Below are 15,256 nucleotides of genomic sequence, written 5' to 3'. Positions count from 1 at the left end.
AGCAAAAAAACAAGACCTAAAAGGCCCCCAGACTCAAAAATCCCAACAAACAAGACACAAAAAGCCCCAGCCACCAAGCCCAAAGCCAAAAAGTCCGCGGCCAAAAGACAAATCTCTAAAAGCCCCCAGGAGCTTGTTGAGCAGTTACTTTTATACCCCCTGGCTCCTCCCCAAGTCTGCCTGCTGACAGGAGACCATTGGCCCAGTCCAGCCTTCCTCTGCAGTCTGTTGCTGGAGACCTTTTGCCATCTGATTGGGGAAATCTCTCTGCGGAGTACAGCATCCTTGGTGGTCTCCTGCTGACTGCCTATCCCATGTGAGGTGTGAAATGGTTACCAGGCTAAGTCCCCCCAAAGAAAAGGCTTTCCTCCATCTTCTGGCTGCCTCTGGCAAGTGGCACATGTGCACCTGACAATCAGTGTTGAGACAGAAATCAAAACTAAATTAACTCCTCACAAGTTTTTAATATCATACATAAATATAGTCACTTTTTGGACAGAGAAATAGAAGTTGTGGAAAGATGATGGAGTCGATGAAATGTCTGACACTTGTCGGGACTTCTTATGTCTTCAATTTAAAGGCTGAATTTGTGATGAATTTTCCCTTGTTTTGACAGCAGTATAATGATAAAAAAAAGCAGAGGAACTTCCAAGGAAGTATTCTGGAATCTTTGCTATCACTAAGTGATCTTTAAATCATAGAAAGTAAATCCCCTCCTTTTTCCACTGCTTAGTTCTTCAACTTACATCTACAAGAGTATATGAATTAGTGATCTCTGCCTGTAGCTAACCTCCTCTAAGATTAATTTTGTCATTTGGTTTAGAAGGAAAAGGAAGAAGAAAAATCCACAGCTCTATCCTTCCAGGCACAGACTTCAGCGTACACAGTATTGCAAATTATTCTTCACTCTGGCTCAACATTGATCCAAAAAGCTTGCAATTCTAATATGAAAATCATGGCAATGCTGCAAGTAATTGCAACTGACAGGGGACAGCTCAAATGCAGGAATGTTTAGCTGGATCAGGACCAGAAAGTTGTACACCTTGCATGATCAAATTCATACTCATTAGAGAACCACAGAATTAGATTCAGTTCATTATGCTGTTATTGATCTTCATTGGGGAAAAAAGTTAAGGATCTGCCTAGCTGGAAATAGATAGTAGGTATTTTAATATGTCTTGATGGTATTTCTAGTATTTGGTTTTGGTTTTCACCAGGAATGCATATCATCTATATTTTCTTCAGATGATTCACTATCTTCCTTACAACTGCTATAGTTCAACTTTGAAAAATGCATAAAATCTACCTGCATGTGTGGGTGGCTTGGAATGTGAGACGCATATTTAAAATAGTATTGTGGATATATTTTACACTTCAGTGAGTTCCAAACATATTGCATTGTGCTAGTTGCGCAAAATATCGTACTGGGTTTTCAAAGCAGCTTCATTTCATGCTTATTATCAACTGGAATAATATCTTCCTCTGGCAGAAATTATACTAGAATCTGCAGTAGCAAACATAAGGCTCTTCCTGAAGGATTTCATCTTCCCTGTGCCATGCTTATTATATTTAACCACATACAGGCATTAACACACAAGGAAGTGTCTCCTTAACATTTGGAAAGCCAAGAACAGAGTGGATATGTAAATAACACATTTTTGATTCATACTATAGACCAATTAATTGTTCTGATGCAGACAGAAACACCACGGAATTGGCTTATTAAAAATATTATCCAAAAACTAACATAAAAATAGTATGAATAAAATTAGGTATTAATTCATCCCCTGGTTTTGTTTGTTTTGAATACTTTTAATGAGAGAAAAAGAATTTTCAGAAGTTTAGAAGCTATTTTTAATACTGTAGGTATCTACAACAGCTTTTCGCTTGTAATTTAATCCAAAGAACAGTCATCTTTTGTATTGAGTATTGATATTCATGTGAAAAAATAGTCTGTATGCTTTTTGAACATAATTTCTTTTTTCTAAGGACCCCCAATTTTTTGACCCATTTAGAAAGAGATCAAAAAACCAGGTCAGTGTTTTCAGGGATCCATAGCAGACTGGTTACATTTGGTCATGGTCTATCTGATCACAGATCTTCAATCCCTTTCTAAGAAAGGTGAAAATTTCTTGCAAAATCCCATATCCTGATAATTGTTTTCTGGAATAGGAAAGGTTTTGAATCTCTCAAGCTGAGACTTGAATTCTACTAAAATCTGTAATGTAATGGATTCACATAGTTGTGTCTTTAAGTAAGAGATGTTACAACTTTCTTACCCATATAAATAAAATCTATGCTGGTTTTAACTCAGAGAACAGCAAGTATTGGAGGTTTCAGGAGACTTGGAATCAGAAATGCCAGCGGTAAGAGGTATGATATTTGCATAAAAACACTCAAGTCTGACAACTGACAGAGATGTTCTTCTGAAAAAAATTTAAGTTTCTGATAATTAAGAGGTTATAGAAATCAGTGCCTTTAGACCAGATTTGGCAGTGTCCTTTTCCTGAGAATTTGTGGCTGAATATATCATTAAATCTGTTCTTTAACATTTTTGCAGAAATTTTTGTCTCATTTTCATTCAAGTACCAATGCTGGGTGAAGCTCAGATTGATTTCTTTTCATTCACAACTGTCTGACAGCCTTTGAATACAGACAATATTTTATGGAAATGGTTCATTACCCACTAACCAAATTACAGGCTTTGGCTCAAATTCTGGCATGTCCTTACAAAAATATCTTTCATAACGTGGAGACAAAAGCAATGTCAAATCTAGAAGAAGGTATGCAAATAATTTTCAGATTATTCAGAAAACAAATTTTTAATGGTGTTTCAAAACCCTGGTAGTCTGTCCACAGAATTAATTCTTCCTATCATTTTTTATAATTATAACTCTTTAAAATGTAGGACAAATAGCAAAGCTAGTCTTTTGACTTCTATGTGTTTGATCACAAATCATAAAAATAATATTTCTATTCTTAAAGATGTACTGACTCCAGTGTTATAGTTTGCTTTTGTTTCATATGTAGCATTTCAACACCTACAAACACCTGCTTTATTTTCATCGATCTTTTCTACTTTGAAAGATATACTCTTGCTTTTGATTTCAGAGAAAATATTTCTTGCAACCTAATTTGTAAATTAGTTCTTAAGCTGAACAGAGGATAAGAAACCTTCCATTAACGTATTTTCTTAGTAGCTTGAAATCCAGTCTTTGAAAAATAGAAGACATTCACATATTCAGCTGTTTCAGAATTCCATAAAATGGCTAAATTATTTATAAGGTTCTTTGTCATAAAGTTATTTAAAAGAATTTAGACTCTAAATGACCTAATTAGATGTAACTGTTTGTTTTGTTAAATTTGATAGAAAGTTTGTTATTCTCTTTTACATAATTATACAGTCAACAGTCTGATCTCTTGCATTTTTATATGATTAAACTAGCTATTAAGAAAGATCATATTATAAAAAAAAGGCAAAAATGGAAAATGTTTTTGCAGTAATTTAGCATACAATGTGGTTTTCTTACAGCTCAGTAGAAAGCTTAAGTTGTTTATCTAACACAAATATTGTTGCACCATATTCAGTATTATTTTTTTTCCCCTTGAAGACTCTAAGGAGACTTTTGTGGGTAGATTATCAGCTGCTTAGGTCTGTCTAGTTGTTGCTGATTTTTAAACTGTGTTCGTACTTCTGCAGATGTGCCATCAAATCCGTATGGAGTACGAGTTTTAGAGCTGTCACAAACCACTGCCAAGGTTTCCTTCAATAAGCCAGATTCACATGGAGGTGTGCCCATTCACCACTACCAAGTGGATGTGAAAGAGGTAGCCTCAGAAACCTGGAAAATAGTTCGCTCCCATGGAGTTCAAAGTAAGTATACAAAAAATAAATGGAAGTGTTTTACTTGAGAAGAATGTCCAAGGAAAATACTGTAAGTATTTCTGAACTGTTTGCTGTATCTCTGTATTAGTGCAGACCTCTCTACACCAGTTAGAAACAGTCCCACAACTTTGTAAAGGTAAACTCTTCGTTTTTTTTAAAAAAAGCAGTTACAATTGTAATCCATTTTTCATGTCCAGCCAAAAGCTGCCTTTTGATGCAATACATTTCAGAGAGTAGAAATGACACTGCATTTGAGAATGTGCATTTTGTATGCAGCTAAATGAATAGTTTTAATTAAGCTGTTATATAATATTTAACACTATGGGCACTAATTACTGATTTTGAGCTACTTAGTAACTTTCTACATACCTGTTAATATTTGAGATACCTGTTTCAAGAGGATCATGTTTTTAAAACAAACATTAAATGCCCTCTAAAAGGGTATTTACTTACATGTCTCTTGGCAGAAAAGAGCATAAGCCTCCGCAAACAGACAAGAGTTCTTTAGGCCCCTGATGAATTGGGGAGTTCATACAGAGTAATGTTAACTCTTGTATCCAAATATGCCTTTTGGTATTTTCAGTGCTAGTTAAGGCAGCCTCAACAGTTTTCTGATTAATACTTCAGGAGGTAAATGGTTTTGCAGCAATCAGCAGAGTCGCAGGAGACAAAAATGTTGCAAATCTAATGTGTGTTGTCTCTTTCCCTTTCACATACTGTAATACAAAAATTCGGCACTAAACTGAACATGTTCAAAATTACAGAATTATTTCAAAGAAACATATAATGAACATCTAATTAACATGTTCAAAAAACAGGTTTATACCTCCTTATCTTTTGTTTTTCTTAAGACAGTAACTGTGTGTATAAATGCAATAATGTAAATAATAGTAACATTCATATACAGTATAGTTTGAATTTCTTTCAACACTAGAAGATCTAAAAAAAATGTGCCTGCCCTCTGTTTGCAGGGCAGGCACATTGATGGATATTGGTATACTTCTTCAATTTTTTTCATGCAATGTTGCAGATCAAGTTAGAGACTTTTATTCCCATAGCTACTTCCTTCAATGAATTTACAATAATTTTATTCTGATATGAAACTATATCAAATAGTAAAACCTGAAGTGACCAGTCTGCATAGTAGGGTGCAGTAGGGTGCAAATGAGTAAAAACCCAGTGACTATAGAGTCAATCAGTCAATCACACAGATGATTAATTTCATTGTAAAGACAGAACAAACACATATCCTCAGTGTTAAATTTGCAAAAAATATATTCACCTTACTCTCTATAAAACTTTCTTTCCTATTATTTCTGTTGTTGGGAAGTTTATTAAAAAATTAATTTATTGCAGTAGGAAAGATGTGTAATTTGACAGACCCTTGTTACTAGAGTTGACTGGAGCTGCCTTCTTCAAAAATTCACTTTCCTTTTGAAACATTCTTTCAGCATTGAGTGTTTTTAAGTTGTTGCTCACTTTGGAGATTTCTGTATAACATGAAATGTTCTTGGAATCATTTTGGTCCAAGACTTGTTTGAATTCTATGGTTCTAAAATTGGAGTAGAGTGACAGATACAAATACCTGCAGTCCTTATGCAGATGTTATGACTATGAACTACATTGTGGGTATTTAGGATCTCTGCTGCCACTCCTACTCATATTAAACATTTCTTTGGCAGAGAACTGTATTACTTCCTGCATACTGTCATATTATTTCCCTACATTCTTCTTTGTATACTTTACTCTCCTTTTTCACATGGACAATTTCAGGGGGTATACCATCTTGCAAGTATGTGTTTCCCTCCTCATTTCATTGTCTCTTAACTGTATGCTAAAAAGTTTTGTTGAGAAAACAAAATAGGTCACATTTACAATTTTGAACATATTAAAGATACCTCTTAACAGCATATGTTACCAAAAATTATTCCAGGTGATGACAAATACTAGTAAATATGAATACAACCTGAAAAGCCATCTTTGTCTACAAAGAGTCATGTAGTAAATATATAAATATTGAAAGGACAGTGGGCAATATTAAAAATTAATACTACATAATTAATTCATGATGTGTTCTGAAATCTCTACTGATATACCCCTGTGTAGAAAGATTGAGATTATATATCCTATATTTCTCTGAATTGCTCTCTGAACTGTTTTAGAAATCAAAAACTATTTCAGATTGTCAAACATTTACTAAACAGAAGACATCTTGTTTTCATAAATCTTATTGAAGCTACATTATGTAGTTTTACAGGGAAAACAAAAGTGACCTGGATTTATTTATCATAAACTCCTGCAGATATTCTGTAATAAGTTGAAAACTTGTTCAATATTTGAAGTACTGTAGGGCCAAACCAGAAAACCAAAACATGTTATCAAAGCACAGACATAACAATCCAGAATGGAAAACGCTTTTGCAAATGGAGATGTCAAAAAACAAAATTAGTGTCTATTTTTAAAAAGGAAATACTGTTAAATTTAAATTGAATCCTTATGGAATATTGAATCTTTGCCTGTTCCCTGGGCATTCAAAGGTTTAAGCAATTTTTCTAAAACATCCATTCAAAATTTTCTCTATTTATATTTTACCCTACTTACAGTGTCATGTTAAGATAACCTTGAGATACCCTCTCCAAAATCCCTATTTTCCATTCCTGAAATATTTTTCAAAGAAGCTTTTATTAGTGTGAAGGTGCTGTTTTGTTTTTTTTTTTGTTTTGTTTTTTCTTTCAGCTTTCTGAGATATTTAAGATACTTTATTAAAGGATAATAACAAATACATATTCTTGGGACAGTTTCTGATTGTGCTTAAGAAATGAAGCACCACTTTCCTTAGCATGCCTCAACATCATCTCAGCTAAGAGGAGGATGTTTAGAATGCAGACAGTTTTCTGTATTACCATTTGTAGTTGGATCATCATAATTTCCACACTCAGTCAATATTCCTTAATGGAAACAAAACCACTTTTTCCATCTGTTCACATTTTAGGGATGGTTTATGGCTAAGATTCAAATATAAATGCTGTTTACTCCGGGATAGATAACTGCTTGCACATATCAAGTGGTGGTGCATACATAATGCATGTGCCATGATTTTTTTCCCAGTAGTAAGTGACAAAATATTCTGAAATTTTACAGGATGGTTATTTATCAGTCTGATTTAACTCAGGAGGGGTAAAACTGCAGACCTTTCTTGCCGCAATGTACAAAATGTGCAAATTCCAAAAACATCATTAAGGAAAAGAGATGAAAATACTTACATGCAGGAAAATGTTGTACCTGGAGGACTGTTAGAATTCCAATACAGGGATTTTTAAGGCTAAACTGACTTCTGCTCCCTCTCTGCTGTGACTTAAAGGAATAATGTAGTTATTTTCACACAGTAACAAAAAAACAACCATAAAGTGATAAAATTAATGAAAAATGCCTTTTAAAATTAAACAAAACTCATGGAAATGTGGCTACAGAAGCAAGTTTATAAATAAAGCATTAATAGGTGACTAATAGGTGTTTCAAAAACTTTTTGAGAAGAATTGCTCCTAATGCTAGCAAGTCATTAATTTTCATTTGGTTATGATACAATAGCTATGCATAACACCCTTTACAACTAAGATTTTAAGTGTTTTTTTAATATGAAAACCACAATAACTGCTTATCAAAGTTGTTAGGTATTCTTCTGCAATCAATCATCCAATAAATAAAAATAAGTCTAATCAGGATGATTAAGCACTATGAAGTGGATTCTATGAAAATCCAGTCTGCAATTCTCTTCACTTGCCATTTTCTTAAAAAAATCTCTCTAAAGGTGACTTTTGTCTCAAACTTTACTACTTTGAGCTGTTTTCAGGTAAGGAGAAAATTCTAGTCTTGGAGCTGTAACCAGGAATATCTATTTCCCTGTTCTCTCCCCTTTGTCTTTTATAATGAAGAAGATTTCATTTGAAAGTCTGTGCTGATTGCAGCTATTGAAGCAGAGCACAGAAAGTGAAGCAATCATCTGATACACCAATTTCAGTCTATTAAGGGATTTAAAATCATAATCAACACTCTCATAATTCAGCAAGAGATCAGGGAACAAATGGCAGTGAGATTTTTCTGCACTTTTTCGGTGCTCCTCTGAATATGAAAATAGTTTTGTTGAAGGCTACCAGTAAATCCAAATTTACAGTGGAGTTCCCTGTGGACCAGAGTTCCAAGAAGAGGTGGGTGAGCAGGGAACAGTCCCCTCAGGGCCCAGGGATTTATGATTCTGTCAGAAGTGAAAAGAAACCCGCTAATCCTGAAGTAGCAGACATGCAGATAGTAGTGGCAAGATTAATTCTCCAAGGAGAGTTTGCATCCTTTCACCCAGACAGCTGGTAAATCCCTGAGTGTGGGAAGGTGCCCATCCACCATCAGCAAGTGGATAAGCACAAGTGAAGAGCATTTGCCAGACTTTCTTCTGTAGGCACAAAGAAGCCAGTGACAAGGTGTAAGATACCTGTGCTGGGAAAAATCACCTTACCACAATCCTCTGTGCAATTTTGTTTTTAAAGAAAGGACATTAACTGATCTGTTTCTGTCTAATCAACAAAAACTTCATAAGAAAAAGCCTCCTTTATTTTTCCATTTCATGTAATACTGACTTTTCCAAAGAAGAAACTAGGTAGAGTCTGAAATTCAGTTCTTCACGTTCAATCCCTCAGAAAGCACCACTGGTTTAACTCTAATAGAGAAGCCATTAAGGTATTATTTTGACTTAACAGCATTATAGACTTTACTAATTCTGGTTTACAGGCAGCAGATAATGCTTTTGTAAAAATTAGCTTTTACACAAATCCAAACCACTGTGGAAGTGGACTTGAAACCTGAAAAATGTGCACTCTCTGAAAACATTTGAATGTCTTCAACAGGAATATAAAACATATTATTTCCTTTGTTCTTCAATTTACAGGTAGTCAGATAAAGATTTTTTTTTTTCAGAGCATTATATATTTCTGAGTGAAATACCAAGAAAAAGCAATCTCTGCATTTCTAGTGCTATTCGATTTGCTGGTGATAGAACAACATGAGGAATACATTAAACACAGTCCCATATTCAGATTACTGTGGAAATTCACCTCTGGCATAGGTGGATGGCTGGCAGTCTTAGAGAAGAGAGATACACATTTGGGGATTTGTGGAGCCAATACACACACGCACACACCCATACACATCCACACACACCTCCCAGCTTTGCTTCCTCTAAACTACTTGTGTTTGGAAATTCTCAGATTCTAGATCAGAGTTTCTTTATCTTATTTCTAAGTATTGATCTTGTGAATTTTTTAGGAAAAAAAAAATATTTACAAGTTTTACTTGTAAATATATTTCATGCAGTGATATCAAAATATACCAAAGATAATTTATCAACATATGTTTATATTTCTTTAGTGAATATTTTATTGAAGGAGACAATAATTTTTGAAATCTTGTCATAGCATAATCAGACTGTGGGCAAGGAGAAGTGAAATATGTTTTTACAATTTTCCATTTTAAGGCAAAATGAAAGGATGAAAAATATTTCTAGCTAAGAAATGTTGAAATATTTATTCTTTCTGGAAGAAAAGAAAACCCTTGACAGGTGAACAAGTTGCATTATATTAATTTTCTGAAAAATAAACACAGCATAAGGAAAACATCTCAACTTGTACAGCATCTTAAATATATGGAAATTGAAGAACAATAAATTTAAAATTTCAGTTTCAGCTAATAAGGAGTTATCCAGTTACAAGTACTAATGCAAATACGTGCTTTCAACATAACTTTAGTTTTTTTCTCTCTGGGTTTTAACAACTTATAGCTCAAATCTGAAATAACAAATTCTTTATAATTTGACATTCAAATCTCAGCATATTCTGTTTACTTCCTTTTTCATCTGAGTACATTTAATGTACTTCATGAAATTCTAGAATAACTTAGCTTCCTAAATTCCTAAAGGTCCCAAAAGGATCCTTGTCATCATCAGCTCCACCCCCCCCCACCAGGTTGCAGCAGGGCCAAATTCCAAGTTTTGCTAGGGCTTTGCCCTCAGTTCTAAATGTCTCTGTGGATGGAAATTCCATATTTAGCAGTTTGTTTGTGAAATGAGTGGATTTTGTTCAAACCAGGTCCTGCCTCTACTATTTTATTCACACACATTTAACTGGGTTTTAAGGCGTATTACAGAAGATAAATGTTTTCTCTTACCCAAGACATGTTCTTAAATTACTGTGCTGTGTGTTCTGCCTGGTACTGCTGCTCCTTTTACTACACATGTCCTTAAAGTCAGGGGAAGTTATGTACATGCCCATGTTGATGAGGTAATCAAAACTTGAAGTCCTCTCCCTTGGTATTGTGCTATTTAGTTTTGAATTGGCTATACCAGTCAGAAGGTATCCATGATCTAGGCAACTCACAATAAAAGTTATTAGTAAAAATATAAACCAATAAATTAAAAAAAGGTAATTCCATTTTCTTTTTTACATATATATATATATATATATATATTTTTTTTTTTTTTTTTAACATTCCAAACTCTGAAATGGTGTGGTGTGTTTTGTTTTTTTTGGGAGGGGGGAGGGAGGTTGGGGTTTTGGGGGATTTTGTTTTTGTCTGTGCAGATCAGGTTTTTGGGTTAAACTACTAAACTTCATTTTCTGTCCTTAAGTAGGACATTTTGGCGGACATCGTATAAGCAGACATTCTTTCAGAAGACTTTAAATTTTTATTGGATCATGGAATTATAGACTGGTTTGGATTGGAAGAGACCTTAAAGCTCACTTCATTCCAAACCCTCTGCCATGGGCAGGGACACCTTCCTCTAGACCAGGTAGCTCAGAGCTCCATCCAGCCTGGCCTTGAAGACTTCCAGGGATGGGGTGTCCACAGCTTCTCTGGGAAACTTGTGCCAGGGTCTCACTGTCCTCATAGGGAAGAATTCCTGCAGAGATTTCCCCTGAGATATCAGAAACACCAATATGGCAGAAGATATTCTTTCCTATTATAAAAAAACAGAGCAATTATTACCTCTTATTGTTGAAATTAAGAGGAAATCTAGTAGACAGATTGGTAAGAATTTACATGAGTTGCATCTTAAGTTGCAGGTTTTGTATTTACTGCTTCTCTTGTACTGAAGCATTAAAGTATGTACCCCACCAATTACTAAAAGAGTTTCCCAGTTTAAAAATATTTAATCATTAAACCAGGAAGATTTTCAAATAGATTCCTGAGAGATACAAATCCCATATAATTACATAATTTTCCTAATGGGTTTAATGATTAAGGAGAATATATCCGTATAATTTGTAGATCAAACAGAAATAAATTGCAAATAGTTTGGTAGGCTAAGTCAGCACTCAAAATTACTTTCAGAGTTGAAAATCTTCAAGGCAGGATTCACTAATTTCTGCTGGAAGCTGCAAAAGCAGAAGGAAAAATGCATTCATCTGCCTGTCCTAGGAGGAAAATACATCTTGAGACATTTCCTTGGCATATCTGTCAGATTTGACTCTCTGTGACACGAATTGTGATAGCATTCAGTTCAACAATAACAGTTCCTATTCATGAGGAGTGTTTATGCCTTTCTGGAATGTTATGTATGTACTCCACAAATCTAGAAGTACCTGAAGACTCACAGGTTTTTGTCTCTGTTAAATGATGGCATAAGCCATTCAGAAAAAAATTCTGCGTCATGAATTGAGCTTTAGGATATGGTTCTTCATTTATCAGACTGTTAGGCAGGCAGTTTAAGAGCAGCAAAATCATGGATCAAAAACCCCTACAAAGCCAGACCCCAAAAATAGATTGTTGCTTTATACCCAACTTTTTTTATTATGTCATATTTATTATCACATTGTCAAATTGACATAAAATTAGTGTTTTCATTTAAGAAATTGTCAATTTTCAGTAGTCAGTAATTGGTAATATTTTGAAAAAAATTTGTGGATCAGTCCTCTTATCAGTTAATATACTAATGACACTACTGATAAGCCTAAACTCTTTTTTTTTTTTCAAAATAAACAGAGTACTTAGCTTGATTCAAAAATACTTTTCTCAGCTTAAAACTAGCTTTGAAATTACCAGAAGGCAAGAATTGCATATATATATATATATACATATATATATATATATATTATTAAGATATAGTGTTGTAAGACCTGGTACAAATAATATTAATAAAATGTGCCTTTTTTTTTAATCTTAATTCTTGGGATAAAATGGCATTATGCAATTTGCCAATACAATTTTCAATGACAATTTGTCATTAAAAAGAAAAAGTGAAAGAATGACTGCAGTTTTATAACTGCTATAGGCTACAAATAAATGTGAGGACAAAGACTACTTTTTATCCAACTTATTTTGTGTATACGCCTGCATGTAAGAAAGTTATTCAGCCCTTTAATTCTGTCTCTATACTAATTTTGGCTTCCATCCAAATCTTTGCTGTAAAAAATCTCTGGTGGTTGAAAAGGTTGAACTGTAAATAAATGTCTTAAACTAAATTATATGGATGGATTAGAGAGACTGGAAAGTGAGAAGTGTAAAGGGAAAACTATGTTTAAAGATTTCGGGTTTTTATACAGACCTGAAACATCAGGAGAATGAGATGTACTTTTCACATTTAAAGGTGAATAAAATGTCATGAGAAGTGAAGAGTATCCAGACAATTTACTGCACAGCATGAGTTCATAACTAAGAGCAACTGAGTTTTATGCAGATATAGCCACTATCTGAACTTACTCTTTTTTTCCTTGTAATTCTGTGTTTGTAATTGCATTTAGTCAACCAGTCAAAGCTCATTGCACAATGTGATTTATGGTTTTCTCAAGACAAAGACTTAAAAATCTGTAGGAACAAATAGAAGATACTTTGATTGCAAGAGTATGTAGTAAATATTTTAATAAGAAATTAAATGAAGAATCAGTCATTCCAAATGTATTTCACCTGGTGCTATTGTGATAACTCTGGTCTATTTCCTATTTAGACCTTTCAGGCTTTTCATAACTGCACATTCTCAAGTAAATTTATGGTGAACAGCTGATCTGATGTAAAGGTCTTGCTGACGTGGCTTGTAAAGGTAAATCTTGTTAAGCAAAGAGTGATGCAGTGCAGTATTGGGTATGAATAACTGATAAATGAGACACATGGTGCAGCTGCAAATTTTGCCTTTCAAGTGTGTATTGTATTCATCTACATTTATTGTACATTGCTTGTCTACTTAGAGAAAGATAAAGTACATTTATGGAATATTTATGTGTATATAAACTTCTGCTGCACTTTGTAATAGAAAATAGAAAGGTGCTCCAGGATGACGGAGTATTCTTTAAGTATTTTCAAGGTCATTGAAAGACAGAGTGGTTATGAATAGAGCTCTCCTTCAGCCACATACAAGAATGAGCAACAGAACAATAGCATGGCCCTATCTGTATTACATTTCACAATATCTTTAAATTAATCTCTTTTTTATGACCTTTTTTCTGTCTCCCCATTTCTTTCTTCATTGGTAAGAAATAAATTATAGTATACAAGAGTCGGATGGGGATGAGGAAGAAAGTTATGAAGGAAAGTTATCTTTGCATGTGAAAAGCAAAAGAACAGTTCTTGAAATCATCATTCATGTCAGCCTCGAGGTCTTTCTGTTTACAGAGTAGGGAATGTTAGGAAAGATGCATTTGGGATCATGAAAATGGCCTCTGTGGAGATAGCAGAAATCAGGAGCTGCTTTATTCTTTCTTTCAAGTGGTGGTGGTTAGATTTCTGCTAGCTCCTGAATTGGGTAACAGAGCAAGTAGACTTTCTTTTCCTCACACTTTGCATGCTCCAGACTTGAAAAGTGCATGGCTTAGAGGAGTGAAACACAGAAATCCTGTGTCAGAACCTGCTTCTCCAAGGCTGCAGCAACTTAAGTGAGAAAAGCCATAGAGATTTTACATATTCTGTTTATTACAGTTAGGAAGCAGAATTAAAGTGAAATTGATAATGTAATTTTAAATAGCAGTCTTAACTGAGAGACAAATCTTGCTAACATACATGAATTTACCTGTGAAAAATTCTCTGCTTCTCTAAGCATAGTATTGAAAATATTCATTCCCTGTGCTCTCAGGTATTTATTTTGCTTACCATTAAGAACTTCTGAATTCTCAACCTCTGTTTTCTTTCACTGTAAGAATACTGATATATTTGTAGTAATGGGCAGTTTAGGTCCATCTGGTTAAGGAAAGCCACATCTAATTTGTATATAATAACACAGTACACTTTTGTAACACCGTAAGAAAACTAATGAATTGTATTTTGTTACACAAAACATCTTAAATATGTTGTAAAGTCTCATAGGAAATAGAAATTGCAGCTGTGCAGAACTTTGTTAGCAATAGGAAGTAGGTGCAATTGTTAAAATTCATTATTTTCTTAGACTTTGGAGACATTTTGGCCACAACAACCCCCTGCAGTGCTACAAGCTGAGGCAGAGTAGCTGGAAATCTGCTGAGAGGAAAAGAATGTCGGTGTGTTGGTCAGCTGTGGCTGAAATGAGCCAGCTGTGCCCAGGTGGCCAAGAAGGCCAATGGCACCTGGCCTGTACCAGCAAGAGTGTGGCCACCAGGACCAGGGCAGTGATTGTCCCCTGTGCTGGGTGGACACTGGTGAGACCACACCTGGAGTCCTGTGTCCAGGTCTGGCCCCTCACTGCCAGAAGGACATTGAGGGGCTGGAGAGTGTCCAGAGAAGGGCAACAGGGGAAAGGTCTGCAGCAATGTCCTGTGAGGAGCAGCTGAGGGAGCTGGGGGTGCTTGTTCTGGAGAAGAGGAGGCTCAGGGATGAATTTATCCTTCTCTAGAACTCCATGAAAGGAGGTTATTGCCAGCTGGGGTGCAGTCTCCTCTCCCAGGCAATTAGTGACAGGACAAGGGAACACAGTCTTAAACTGCAGCCGGGGAAGTTCAGGCTGAACATCAGGAAGAATTTATTTCATTCAAAGGGTTGTTAAACTTTGGAATGGACTACCTAGGGAGTGGTGATGGAGTCACCATCCCTGGAGTCGTTCAAGAAACGAATGGATGTGGCAGCTGACAAAGTTGCAATCAGTCAGAGCTTGGACTTGAATTTCAGAAGTCTTTTCCAACTGAAGTGATTCTGTGATTTTTTGTTGTTTTTTTTTCCCTTTGGTTTGCTTTTTTTTGTTTGTTTGTTGGGTGGGTCTTTTTGTTTGTTTGTGATTTTTTTTTTGGTTTTTGATAAAAAGAGAATATATTTGCACCAATAATCAGGATTATCAGACTAGTTCAGGATAAGTTGCTAGTTTAGACCTTAGTTTCACACAGATATATTATATCAGTCACCAGGATCTTCAGATGACAAACTGTGTGGATG

At 34.9% G+C, this 15,256-nt stretch overlaps 1 protein-coding gene across 1 annotated transcript in view; it reads left to right on the top strand.

Moving 5' to 3' along the window:
- Positions 1–15,256, top strand: part of NCAM2 (neural cell adhesion molecule 2) — a 140,664-nt gene that overhangs the window by 73,160 nt on the left and 52,248 nt on the right. The window contains exon 12 of the mRNA XM_053969832.1: positions 3,701–3,874. Coding sequence (XP_053825807.1) covers positions 3,701–3,874 — 174 coding nt within the window. The remainder of the gene's footprint in view (positions 1–3,700; positions 3,875–15,256) is intronic.

This window comes from Vidua macroura, chromosome 2 (genome assembly GCF_024509145.1).
Source record: "Vidua macroura isolate BioBank_ID:100142 chromosome 2, ASM2450914v1, whole genome shotgun sequence".
Taxonomy (NCBI): domain Eukaryota; kingdom Metazoa; phylum Chordata; class Aves; order Passeriformes; family Viduidae; genus Vidua; species Vidua macroura.
Note: the sequence above shows the minus strand (reverse complement) of the source record. Positions and strands in the feature narration are given on the sequence as shown.